We start from the raw sequence: 13934 nt of genomic DNA, 5'->3' as shown, positions 1-13934 counted from the left end.
AAAGAATATCAAACATGTGCTCTATTGGGACAGCTGGACGAATCTTTCCTGGGGAAGAAAGAATCAACCAAGAGTCAACGGTTCTTCTATTTTGTAAGAGTCCCTTCTGTCATAAGGATTGTGCACCTACCTGAGAATTGTGGGTGCTCTGTGACACATGATATGTGTTGGCTGGTACATGAATATTACCCACCTTCCTCGTAGACTTCCTTGGCCACCACCACCAGGTCATACAGCTTCACGGCTGTGAAAACATCCCCAGCATCCAAGGAGACAGCATCTGCTTTGTTTGCCTGTGGACAGCATAATGTATTTGAAATGCTATGTTAGTGCATTTTTACACAGCCCAAATTCCCGCTATGTAGGCATTCCAGTGCTCTTCAGACCAGCAGGGAGGCCCATGTCTGGTTATGGCACATGTATAATCTAGTATTTGGAGCATTGTCAGTTTGAAGAGATTCAATTCTTTTCCTGGGTCTAATGGCATGTGACACCTGAAACTGGTGCCATGGACATTTTTAGAAAGGCGCATCAGAGCAAGTAAGCAAGAAAGGCCTTGACCAAGTTTGGAAACAATGTTCTCCCAAACCTGACCGCTAGAACTGATATTACAATAAGACAAATGTGACCTTCCTGGGTTCTGGAGATCTAGTGTTACACTGAGTTTATCATGCTCAGCAGTTACCTTGAGATCATGCAATTGAAGACTTACCTCTAGTACCTTCAGGAGCCAAAGGCCAAGTAGTATGCGGAGAGCTAGCCCTCCATGTGTGTTAAATGCTTTCATGTGGAAAAGTGTGGTGATGCCACTTTTTGGTGACAGTAGCACTAATAAATACAATAAATGTAATGGGACTTCTGCAATCCCACACCTAAGGTCCCTCTTGAATGTGTATCCCTGTTGACTTAGTTGGCCGGATCCCTGGAACTTTGCAACAGGGGTATTCCCACAGCTCCATCCATCCCATGCACTGCCACAACAAAGTGCGATAGTATGTGGACCTATCAGCCCAAAAAACCTGCAATAGTATGTGGACCTATCAGCCCAAAAAACCTCTGCACCAACTAATTCTAATCAAGCCAGTTCCACCCAAACATATCAATACCAGTGCTTGTTTGTTGGGAACTGATCAAGGAGGCGGAAAAAATCACTTTGAAGGGATGTGCTTCGGTGCTAAGGTCACACACAGATGTGTCCTGCATGATTATAAAGTGGCACACAGAAAAATCATCTTGCTTTCTCTCGGGTCATGTAACATGCATGCAGTCCTGAAAAGTTCTCCCCCCTCGGTCCTTGGGTATCTGTAACCTGACATCTCCCAATACTAATTCCTACAGCCATGTGTTGGATTTGTTAGGTGATGGGACGGTCAGAAACAAGGTTTCAGATTTGGATGTTGACACAGACATACTGGGGACAAGATCTCTTTGATGCAAAGTAAGACTAGGGAATCATCAGTACAGGCACCAAATTAATCCTACACGCAGCACAGTTCCCCCAATGGCGAGCACAGCAGTGCAAAATGTCACCTGGGTTTGTGGGGCTCACCTGTATCTTATTGATGCAGTCATGAGTGCTTTGGGCTCTGATACAGGAAACTCTTGCGAATGAGTTGACCACAGCTGCGGGCAGAACGGCGAGGAGGGATCTGGATAGATCGGAGCACTTCCTCTGCTCTAGGTCAGACAGTGTGCACCATCGAAATTTCTTTCCTGTAGGGTGAAGGGGCAGGCACACAGGTTACAGTGGGGTCCAGCGAGAGAGAGTAATGGAGAAGAATGAGTGTGTGACAACAGTAATGAGTGGTGAAGACCAGGTTAGAGTGGCCTCTAGATAATTAACTAAATCTGGGATGGCCCCTGCTGGTCCTCCACCCAACCCAATGCATTGCCACTAAATCTTTCCACACATTCACCCTACCAATCTTTCTCATCATCCACTTCTCGGATGCTTCTCCCCCTACTCTTGTTTACTTTCACAGCCTCACTTACTTAAGGCAAGTAGGGACCTAGATTTCCAAACCTATGGAAAGAGTGGTTGGGTAGATTTTCAACACAAATATGCTGATACACTTTGTGCCTGCAAAATTGGGGAAATACATTCTTGCCTTATTTGAGTTTGTACTACACATGTATGTAATCTATCCTTTATGCATCATCGCGTAAGGAGTAGCCGTGTTTGCATCTATTGTTCACACTAACGAACGGGACAGCTGTACGCGGCCTGGACGCGCATTGGCGCACAAGCGAAAGCCACCACTTGTGGGAGCTGTATATTACACAGAGCCATCCACACTTTAGAGCCAACCATGCGCAACCCATTATGATTTTCAAAACATAAATGCAATACTGTAATCATATGAAGATCCCTAGCATATCAACGTCTCACAACATGACTAGTGCATCCACAAGGATCACAAGCATAACCTTACTGTTTGACTATGGGAGTGCATACACCAATGTTTGGTGTCCTGAAGAAGGCTTGGCTTTAAATGTTTGGGTCTAGAGACGAAACTTAAATGCTCTTAAGGTGACGCATCCAATACAGACTTGTTTTAATAAGAAAATGTTGGACGAAGTTGAATTCTAAACAGTACAAATGGTTATCCTTCATAGTATTATTGTAATTTGAATAATTTGAATTTCTCAATTGATTTAGACCCTCCCCACATGTTCCTCAGGCTGGTCTCAACTTTGCTTTTCTTTTTTACTCCCCTGCTGGTTTGTTTTTTGTTTTCATTGGTGGAAGGGTTCCTTCCCTTTTATCCTTTTCTGTATTTCACCAAATGTTGATTGGGCACATCATGTTATATGCATTTCGGTGTTGTTTTGATATATTCTGTATACAAGTTTTCTTATTGCTCACAGATATTGCTTTCCTAATACAATATGTGCCCAAGAAGGGATGATTCCTTTGCAGCGTTGTCCATGGTCATTATTGGACACCTTTATGGCACAGACCTGCTCATCCATCAATTTAAGTAAAGCATTTCTTATTAAAAGGAGGTGATGGTGAAAACGTCCCTGAAATGTTTTTGCCCTCACCAACCCATGTTCGGGTTGAGGGCCATGGAGGAGTGACATGTTAATGCCCAAGGAGCGAGTAGTGAGCACATAAAGATGCAGATCCTCGCTGTTGGAAATTTAAGAGTGTTCCTGAAGGGTGGGAAAAGGGATGGGGGTGAGGGGTTTATATATTTGCCACCCCTATCGTTAAATGTCTGACCAGGGCAAGGGGTTAGATGGGGGGTTGGGGGGAGTTGTTATGTACCACTCCTTTCATTTAGGTATGGCATAGAGGGAAGGTGTTCCTAAAATGATCCCGTGTCATGGCGCATATGCTAAAAGAACCCACAGCCACTCCTGAATGGTGGCAGAAAAGTAAACATAGAGGGGAAGGAAGAGAATTAAACTTCACCCGCAGCCCCTCCTGAATTGTGTCAGAGAAGTAAGCATAAATGAGAAGGAAGGGAATTTAACTTGGTGGGTCAATTAACTGAGAATTGGGGGCTAGAACATGCCTGTTACAGCGCTTACCTCTGAGCCAGTGGGACACTGCATCAAGATGGGCGGTCACAGCGATCTTTCGATCCCGGCCACCATCTTGGATAAGCCATTGCTCCTAATTGGTTGTGACAAAGCAAGGCTCAGATTGGCCCGTGGGGTATCCAGTGGATGGATGAGTGTATGTTGCACCCATAGCAACCCCTTTTGTTTGTCGGTAGTATATACAATTGATCAGAAAAGACATGGTTAGTTAATGCGAATTCCAATAGTTCTTTAGTCATTTCCAGATGGTAGTATATACCATTGAACAGAAAGACATTATTAGTCAATGAGAATTCCAATAGTTCTTTAGTCATTTCCAGATGTGAATAAAAGGAGGCTGAAGCTTTGGAGTAAGTGAGATCTATTGCTTTCAAGGCTAGCGTGTGATCAATCGATGGATACAAGGACTTGACGTCTAGGGTCACAAGTAATATCTTGATGTCCACTTGATTCCTTGCAAGATTAGTAGGGTGTGCAATGTGTCCCTCTGGTATGTTGGGATCTTAGATACCTCAGTGTCTATAACATTATTGATGTACTTTGCGATTGGTTCATTCCTACCGACAAACAAAAGAGATTGCTATGGGTGCAGCATACGTACCTGCAGTTGCCAATCTATTCATGAACCACTATGAACAAGTCTTAGCCTTTGCCAACACGGACTTCACCTGCCATATCTCCAAATGGTATCGGTACATAGACAATATACTGATGACATGGTCGGGCACAACTGACCAACTCTCAGTGTTCAAAGAATACCTCAACACAAACTCCTTTGGAATCCAACTGACTGGGATTCAAAGTTATAACACAATTGATTTCCTGGATATCAGAATTTCCATTGACACTGAAGGCCTTCACACCACAACCTACAGAAAACCAACAGAGGTAAACGTTGTGCTATTCGTAACTAGCTGTTACAGGAAGTCTGTCACACAAAACATACCGAAAGGGGAATTTATTTGCGCGAAAAGAAATTGCAGTAATGATCCTGCATACCGAACGGAATGCAAACTTCTCACAGAAAGATTCACTAACAGAGGATACAAAGAGAAAACCATTGCAACTGCAATAAAAGCTGCCACAACCGTCAACAGGGCAGCACTACTTATCACCAAAGAAAAGAACAAACATGTGTAAGGCCCATTAATATGTGTAACACGTTTTCAGTTAGGACAGATACAAATTGCAAAAAATCCTAAGTAATCACTGGCATCTGCTGTCGATTGATGAAGACATCCGAAAATGGGTTCCAGACAAACCTCAATTCTCCTGTATCAAGGCTCCCTTTTCTAAAAACAATACGCAGCCCATCATACATGGCGCCATTGAAACCAATATGCCGTCATTGGCTCACTGGCTCACAAGCGTCTGGCTTTCACAAATGTGGTGCATGCTCCATGTACCCACACGAACAAAATGTGAAATCAGTCACTTTCAATGACAGCCATTGCCATCAAATTGAACAATTCATCAACTGCAAAACAAAATATGTTATCTATGTAAACATATGTGTATGTAAATTGATGTACAATGGGAATACCATTAGGGAACTGAGAACTAGAATTCACGAACATATAAGCCTCCTAAGATGCCAGGATGCAAGATATCAACTGGCCACCCACTGGCAAGAGAGGCACCAGCTAGACAACAATGATGATGCCACAGTGGCTATAAAGTTGTTAGCAGAGTTTATACCTCGGTTTGGACTGAACCTCAGTATAGACAGCAACTGAGGTACCAATTGTACTGCTTAAGTCAGGGTTCGAAATTGAGCAGAGCTGGGAGCTCCAGGTTCTAGCCTAGCCACAGTTACCAGGAGCTACATTTGGCTCCCGAGGCCAAGTGCCGAACAAAACACACCTATGTGTATTTAACTCAGTGCATTTTTGACAATCTATAAACATTAGAACACATCTATACGTTACTTAAAGCACAAGGGGTCATAAATAATGGACAAAATTATATGTTTGAATTTTACGTGAAACACTATGTACTAGCCCTCCGTTCCCCAGATGTGGCTGCTGTCACTGGTTAATGCTGGATACCCAGGAGCTGCTTTTAGCTCCTATTTATCCAATCTTAATTTCGATTTAGTTTTAGGAATAACTCTTGTGCTTATCGCCTGCGCTCTAGTGCGCATGTAGAGTGCTGGAATGGGGAGCTTAATTTAAGGCTGTCTAAAGTGTGTAAAGTGACAGGGTGGAAATGGCCCCAACCCTTGCCCCTGGTTCTGTTTTCCATGTTCAATAATCCACATCATAAACACAAACTGTCTGTCCACAAGATCCTCACTGGTCACCCCGTGAGAATGGGAATGCTGCCCCCCCGCCCTGCTGTTCCCAACATTTAAAGTTTGCCGGTGGAGGGTGACACACTGCTCCAATATTGTTGCATGTTGATTAAAACTGTCCGATCTCTCCATGCTCAGGTCTGTGAAGCCCTGCCTGAACCGGCTACTGAACCTTGCCACCCTCTACACAGCCAAGACACTGGGTCCTGGTGAAGGTCCACCAGCGCAAACCTGCACTCCAGCCTGATGGCGTGGCCCGTTCAAGGTCCTCCTGACCACAAACGGTGCAGTAAAGTGTTCTGGAATCTCGGCTTGGATCCATGCAGCGCACTGCCGCAAAGTCGCCGCCCCAGTTAACGACATCACCTCTGCGTCGACTGATCTTCCTCGGCTGGGTTTCAGTTCCACCGCCACCCATCATTTGCCGATGTCAGACTCTTCCAGTGTTGCTGGCATGGAACAGCCAGTACCAGAAGGTGAATGAGCGGCCCTCTATCAGCCAATATGCTCACATGCTGAATCAGGATCCGCAGCTTCTGAATCTCTTCCACACAGAGGGATCTATTGCTAAGGATCCTTCATCAGGCGGTCAAAGTTCAGGAAGAAACAACCCTGATCAGACCTCACTGTTGGCGTACCATCTTCAGTGTCTGACCCCGCTGGACCTCACAACGCAACCTGCAAAGGTTAGCTCTGCGATCCCGTGGAAGAGCACTTGAGAGTCAACAGCTCTGAACAAAGTGGCAACTGGCCAAGTCACTTGCCACTGAATCTGTCCCCTCAACGACGATGAATCCCCCTGAGGTTGCGGTTCACTGGCAGGGAGCAGATGCCACTACTGTTGATTCACCGATATCTGCAAGTTATGGCCCCTGTTAGTATCATCTCTTGGTCATTCCCTTTGTTACAGTGACGCTTAAATACATGTGGCTCTGGTACCTGGGATACTATTGAGAATTTTAGCTGGAACGTTCGATCATAAATTGTGGATGGAGGAACTCTTTGCGCAGTACCGGATTCCTGGTGTAACAGTTGAACATTGATATGTACTTTGTTGCAACTTCAAGGAGCCTATAAACCTTGAACGGGAAGTTTTGGTCTGGCAAACTTAATTTGTTTGTATCTCGCATCGCACCTGCCTTGATGAACTAAATCAAACTTTGTCTTCAAGCCACAAACATTTGTGCTGGTGTCACAACATGATTTCTGAAGCTCGGAAATTCAAGGATTGGACCTATTGTACACTATGTTTTGGTATATTTCTATTATCATTGTGAGTGTCAGAATAATTATATATTATTATTATTATTATTTCTTTATTTGTATGAGACTCTTAAAGAACCTTTACAGAACATTTAATTTAAGATTGATTAAAAGTTCTGCTGAATATAAAACAATCTAAGAAAATACATTCATTTAAAATACACGGAGTAAAATACTATAAAATACTATACTTTTTACCTTATGCCTTTAGGATGTAGTTAAAACATTCCAAAGAACATGAACTGTACATTTAAGCATAAAACATAAGGCATAAGACATGCAGATAAACCATGATACAGGGGTAGCTCCCCTTAAAAAATAGTTACTCAGCAACACCTCCGAGTACTACAGTACATTCAAACTTCCATTAATATTATGGGTGGTCTAACAGGCTTAGACTTAGAGCACTAGTATTTACCGTGCTAATCTTGTTAATATATATTGCTATCTGCTGGGATCCATTTTATGACATGCCGCCACATCCAGTACAACATAATATGTAGGTTCTCAGAGTCAGAATTTAAACAATAATTCCAAAAGGCGTCACTTTTTATTGATTCATAACTATGAACATATCCTCCCAACATAGACATATAAGTGGCTTTCCCCTCATTACTCTTTTAGCATCACGTATTCCGATATCAAATCTATTGGTATGCTCGTCGACCACTACCAGGTTCTCAAATCAATCCACACCTGTTGTTGTTGCTAGTTGTTTTAGCTAACCTTCTATTTCGGTAACAGTTGCAGAGACCAGCCATTCAATATCACCAGCAAAAGCATGAGTAAACAATTGGTTGGCCTTAGAAACATGTCTAGCTGTCCAGCAGATGTGGTTACCCGTATGATTGGAGAGGGCCCCACTACACCTTTGAGGGTTAGAATGAACCTTAGGGTAATCCAAAGTTAATGCCACGGTGGCATAGTCATTAAAGCAATTTGGTTCCACTTTTAATTCTCTGTTTTTTAACAAGCTTGCATTATTACCAAAGAAGGAATCTAAGGTCGCTCTTCTCTTGCCCATGCCCATGTGTATTGTCCCGGGGCACATCAAAGTTAGCTCCCAGTTTCTGAGCCCATTGGGTACCCTTATAATTAACCTTTTTTTAGCAGCATTTGACAATTTTTGCAACTTTACAGTAAGTGTGGCACTCTTGTTCATCAGTACATCGAGCGTTGAAGTCCCCACCTAGCAGAATTATCTGATTATCACATGATCCAGACCACTCAACCAGTACCTCACCAAGGGTGGCATGTATTCCATCCAGACTAGTGATATTAGGGGGGATATACATATTCACAATCAACATACATAATCTCTCTCCAACGTCGCCCAGCCTCACTTTCGACCACCTGTATGTTACTACTAACAGCGGTGAGTTTGAGATGTCAAGATGTTAATGCTTGGCTAACACCAGTTACAAGCCCCCATAATGGTCTATGAGAGGGCCCCTTTTGGCCTTGAATTTATATATATGATACCCCCAAAAACATGGCGGATTCTAGCCACGTTTCCTGTAGGAGAGAAATATCATACTTAGCGAGCAAGTGGCTGACCCATCTTTACTCATAAAATGGGCATGGCCCCTTGTGATCCAACTTTCAATAACGTGGCTTCAGGACTCCATACACCTTTGTTCCCCCAGGGTAAGAGTATCCTCATATCGTTGAGCCCAGTGTGCCCGTCTGCCACATATGGCCCGGTATAGTTATATCCTCTTGAGATTGCACCCAATGTGTCGTCTTTCTCCCAACCTTGGTGTTATCGTGGAAAGGGTGATCTGTGGAGTGCCCCCTGCAGTATGTCACAGGGGGCCTAGTAAAGAACCTAGTGTACCTGTCAGGGCCCTTTACCGGGGGAGCACCACAGGCCTGGTTCTTCGGCTTCGGGTGATCATAACACACTGTCAGTTTATAACCTGGGTATTGCAAAGTGTCAGCACACATGCATATTAATGAAACTACCGCCGGCGACACAAAATGTATAAGCCCCCAGTTAGCCGCACTATCCCACAGAGGGAGTTTCATTTGTAGCATATCTCTACTGCTAATGGTTGACAGTCTAGGAATGTTCATCCAGGCCCCCAGGAGAAAGGAGTGGTTCAGGAATGGACTGTGTGCCATTGGGTACAGTTCCTTGTTTTTTACCAATGTTCCTAAGCTTCCTGAGGTTAGCTTCCTGATAGCAGAATTAACAGGGTGAAGGTGTTCAGGTGGAATTTGCTCAGCCAGTAGTGAGGGGTAATGTCCACAAGCTTTAAAGACACCGCTCACCTCTGGGGCCACCGCACCCCAACGGCCAGCCACTTGTTGTTTAGACTCATCAAGTTTTAAGGCCTCATCTTCAGGTAAGCAGCAACCTGGGGGTTGTGTCGAATAAGCTTCCTTCCTAGTGACAACCACTCTTCTCGTAAGGCTATCAGACCCACCTTTATGTTCAGGTATTTTTTGTCCGTATTTAAAAGTAGCCTTTGTAGGAGACAAAGGGAAGTTGGGGATAGAGAGGGCCATTTATCAAGTGGACCTCTCAATATTACTTCCTGCATCGTTCCATCACCCTGAGCCTTAGTGACTGTGTTTTAATCCACTATAGAATCATGCACCTCTCTCGCTGGGTGCCGAACAGGCATTAAGGTAGGTTTACTCGAAAATGTAACCTGTTTAGGGACATTCTGGTTGGCTCCCTTATGGCTTCCTAGTAGTGCTTTATTGTCACTTATAGGAGACAAGCTATTTATCATAGACAGCTCATTTCAAAGAGTGTCTAGTGCGTCTTCTTCCTTGCAGGCGGCTATGGATAAGGACTCATGATTGGAGAAAGGCGAGAGCGGAGCAGTGGACCTATGGCCGTCCAATATGACAATAAGACGTTTCTCTGGAATATCGACTCTCAATATGGGTTTTGTAGTTAAGTCCTGGTCATTCCTTATGCCGTTCTGTAAAGTATACCCTTTAGTTGCTTCTTGCACAGCTGAAGTAGTCTCAGAATAAGAATCCAAGAGGATACAGGCCATTTTGGCCGTAATAGACTTTAGCTGTAGTTGGTCAGCAGCAATGTCAGTGCAAAGGTTATGGAGACCTTCGACTTTGGCTAAAATCATGTCAAACCGCAGGAGAATAACTTCCATGTCTGCCTGGAAATTGACTCTTTATAAGGAGATCGAAGATACCTCTTCAGAAATGTCGACCTCGACTGATTCAGACCTTTTAGCCAATGCTGCCAAATTGGAGCTGCTAGACAAGTTAACAGCAGTGGCATTGTGGGTCTACGCTGTGTTATTCCCCACCAAATTGCGTTTAAGTGTTCTGCACATGTGGAGCAATGATCCATTATTATCGATCAAAGAGAAGGGCTTAAGATTTGTCAAAATCTTCGTTGCCCCGCAGCTAAGGATCGTCAGTTGGTTATCCTTTACAATTCTCCACTACAGGCAGTACATTGAGGCAAGAAGAAGTGCTTAGTGGGTCAATCCTTGTCTGGGCAATTGATTGAAAGGTCGACGGTAAGGATATTCTTCTTTTACTAATGACCTCAAAGTAGCCCATTAGCATGGGCTGGTTAATTGCCTAGGTGGGCCTCGCGGTCAGAGTTGCCTCTTTTTTATCCTTCTTAGTAGTTGGTTTGTCAGAGAGGCCCCCAGCTAAACCCACAGGACTCAAGGGCATTTAGCCACCTTTGTCACACGACGCAAACCTAGTCTGCAATGGTTTTTAAGTTTCATCTTGGCCGGAGTGAGTCAAGCCAAGAACACACAGAATAAAACTGAAGCAAAATCCACAGGGAAAGATGGTAGCTAATCTTGAGTGAATTACCAAAGGCAGCTCAAAGGTACCAAGGCCCACAGTCGCCGCCTGAGACCAAGATTAGAGTCTACTTTCTCATAGGTCGGGTCTTTAATGAATCATACACTCATTCTATCTTGAAGGTGTTTCCCTGCTTAGGTAAGGTTTTCCTGCGCGCTTTCAAATAGCAAAGAGTCAGCTAAAATCTTTATCGAAAACACACATTAGCAATTAACCTCGCCACAAGTCATTCTTCTTGATCCAGCGTTTTACTTTCTTCCTCGTAGTTTTTCTTCACCGGCAGTATAGTGGCGAGGTGCTTCTATCACGACTGCGGGAACAGGCGCGAGGTTGCCATGTGATTGAACTTGTGGCCGCTCTTGGATAATCAGAATATTAAAAAGGAATTACAAGAAGTATATTATTGCTTGACCATCACTGATGCTTTTCACACCACATGTCATGAAAATGCGCATCCCTAGGTTCACCGTGAAAACGCTTACTTGCATCTCTCCTGGCAGTATGCCTGCATTTTCAATCTGACAGATTGCTGGGTCTGTGCCCATTTGCCACATGACCTATCCTCCAGGTTCCCTATCGCACCCATCCCCTTTCAATGGGTGGATGTCTGTTTAGATCTCAAGTTGGTTACCCAGTCCCAAGGCCCAGGACCCTGTAGGGATGCTCATTCACACTTGTGCTTTCCTGTTTCTCTGAATTTTCCCACTCCAGACCAAGTACACACTAAGCTAGCAGCACTCCACCTTTCCTCCCCAGCAATTAGTCTTATATGCTACACCAACCCAGGTCCGCTGTTTATAAGAACTAGCCAATGTCATCATTATTTGTCCACCAATTCCAGTGTAGTGAACACTAATGTTACATTTGCCTTTGACCGTAATTTTTCATTTTCCCAGTTTGGGTACTCTAGGTATTCTGGAACATATTTCATTTGTGGAGACAAAGCTTATCCCTGGCTACCCATTAATTGGGTAAGGAGTTGTTATATCAGGTATATCCTGCCAGCAGTGCATAGAAGTAGCGCCTGGGAAAACTTCTTTGCGGGTGTGGGATATTTTATGCCAGCCCTTGGGACTAAGATAAATAGAGACCATTTGACCCAATTGTCATGGTTAGTGGAGGATATTGCAAATGCCAATGCGTCCTCCTCGACTCTATTATCCCGAGAACAAGCAGCCGTCCAAAACTCAGTGCTTTAGAATCCTATGCCTCTAGACATCATTTTGGCCTCACAAGGAGGCTTCTGTGCAATTGTGAAGAGTGAGTGTTGTACTTTCATAGCTAGTTACTCAAGCAATATTTCTGACATCACCCACATTCGTCACATTGTACGCCTCATTCACACCAGTACGGAGTCTTCCTGGACCTTTTGTTCCTGGATTGATGGTCTATTGGGACCTTTGGGTGATAGCACTAATAATAATTCTAAACCTGTCTGGTCTGTCGATGATTTGCAAGTGTCCCTATTATCGGGTATGCAACAACTGTTCTGAAGTCTCTCAAACTGCCTAAGTGCTTTACTGTCATGCAATGGAAGAAATAATCTGCTATGAGATGCCGGGATGTGATGTTTGGTCCCCTAGAAAAGTATATAATTAGACTGAAGTGAAGGTCTCGCAGGAGGGGACGGTGGGTGAAAGTTTGGTATGAAAATTTGATGTACTCCCCTTGCATATATTGATATTGATACTGCAGAATGCCATGTTTAAACAACTATTTCTTGCTTGTGCGAGGTAAGGCTTTAGAATTTACTGCACATGTTTTTGTGGTGAAGGCTCTTCGCCTAGTGTGTAGCTATGCTCACCTTCAGATCTCTCGCTTCTGACGGGTTTCCCATTTGGCATATGTACGAGTGTTTTAGGCTCTGTGAAGGCATCAGGAAGTAAGTCACAGACCACAGACTTAAATTTCAAACAAAAGATTTGTATGCATCTAAATGTCAGGATGGTAGAAGGTCTAACTTGTCCTACACTAAGGTGGGATTTGCCTACCTGAACAAAACTAAGGAACGTCTGAGTCCAAGAGTTCAACTTAAAAGTATGTCTGTGTCCAAAACCTATTCCTGCCCTCACAATTAAAGCTAGCCAATGTGTGGGGTTATTACTAACAAAATAAACAGTGTGTAACTCAAAGTCTGCGCTTCTTCTAGCTCCCATCTTTCTTTAGCTTCCCTTCCCTAAGTGCAAGAAAGTTCCACAAAGGGTCTCCAGATTACCTTTCTCAAGTTCAAGGCAACACAGTTCCAAGCAATCATCTGGGTTTCCTTCCCCAAGTTCCAGCAACACAGTTCAGAAAACAACAGGCTTCATCCTAAAGACAACATGTATAGTTCCTCAAGTCTCGGGGTTCCCTTCCCCAAGATTTCAGTTCCGCCAGGTGCAGGTCTTTTCAAAAGTGCAACATAACTCGAGGTCCACTTGACCCTCTTATGGTTTGCTCGCTGGTTTATTCACAATGCTTCTCCTTGATTTGTTTCACAACTCATTCAGGGCTCACTGGTCTAGGCACAGTTGTGAGACCACACGGTCCACCCATCACAGGTCACGTAACCAGGACCTTTAAGTTCTTGAGGCCACACAGGTTCTTCAGCTCCTGGGCACCAAGGCACCTTCACTTAATTCCACTTTGTTGGCCTCTTGGATTTACGTGCAAGCTGACACTTCTTTGGCTTCTCCTTATCAACCTCTTGATTCTGCCACCATGTGTCACACAACTCTTGTCAGTCTGTGGCCTTGCCGTATTACATTCACTCATGAAAATTCACCTTTGTGGGGTTTTATTCCTCTCACACATTCTGTGACAAACTTTCAGACCTATGCCCCTTTTCTGTATTTTCACATGGGCACTTAGGTAGTCTTTCAAGATTTGCTTTGTTCATAAAGTTTTTATCACATTTAGTATTCAATATATTCAACTTCAATGTTTTACTAAGTTCGGTATTCAATATGCCTTTTTTTATGTTTAATTTCACCTTTTCATTCAGTTTGTTGTTTAAGATGCATTCATCAAGTATAATTTCAAGTTT

The 13934-nt window shown here is 43.7% G+C and overlaps 1 protein-coding gene across 1 annotated transcript in view; it reads right to left on the bottom strand.

Annotated features, from left to right (window-relative positions):
- Positions 1–13934, bottom strand: part of LOC138492569 (serotransferrin-2-like) — a 545198-nt gene that overhangs the window by 450389 nt on the left and 80875 nt on the right. Inside the window, exons 2-3 of the mRNA XM_069619822.1 lie at positions 1550–1713; positions 194–293 (exon numbers count right to left, since the gene is read on the bottom strand). Of these exons, the coding sequence (XP_069475923.1) occupies positions 194–293; positions 1550–1713 (264 nt within the window). The remainder of the gene's footprint in view (positions 1–193; positions 294–1549; positions 1714–13934) is intronic.

This window comes from Ambystoma mexicanum, chromosome 10, assembly GCF_040938575.1.
Source record: "Ambystoma mexicanum isolate Mex_15411 chromosome 10, UKY_AmexF1_1, whole genome shotgun sequence".
Lineage (NCBI taxonomy): Eukaryota > Metazoa > Chordata > Amphibia > Caudata > Ambystomatidae > Ambystoma > Ambystoma mexicanum.
Note: the sequence above shows the minus strand (reverse complement) of the source record. Positions and strands in the feature narration are given on the sequence as shown.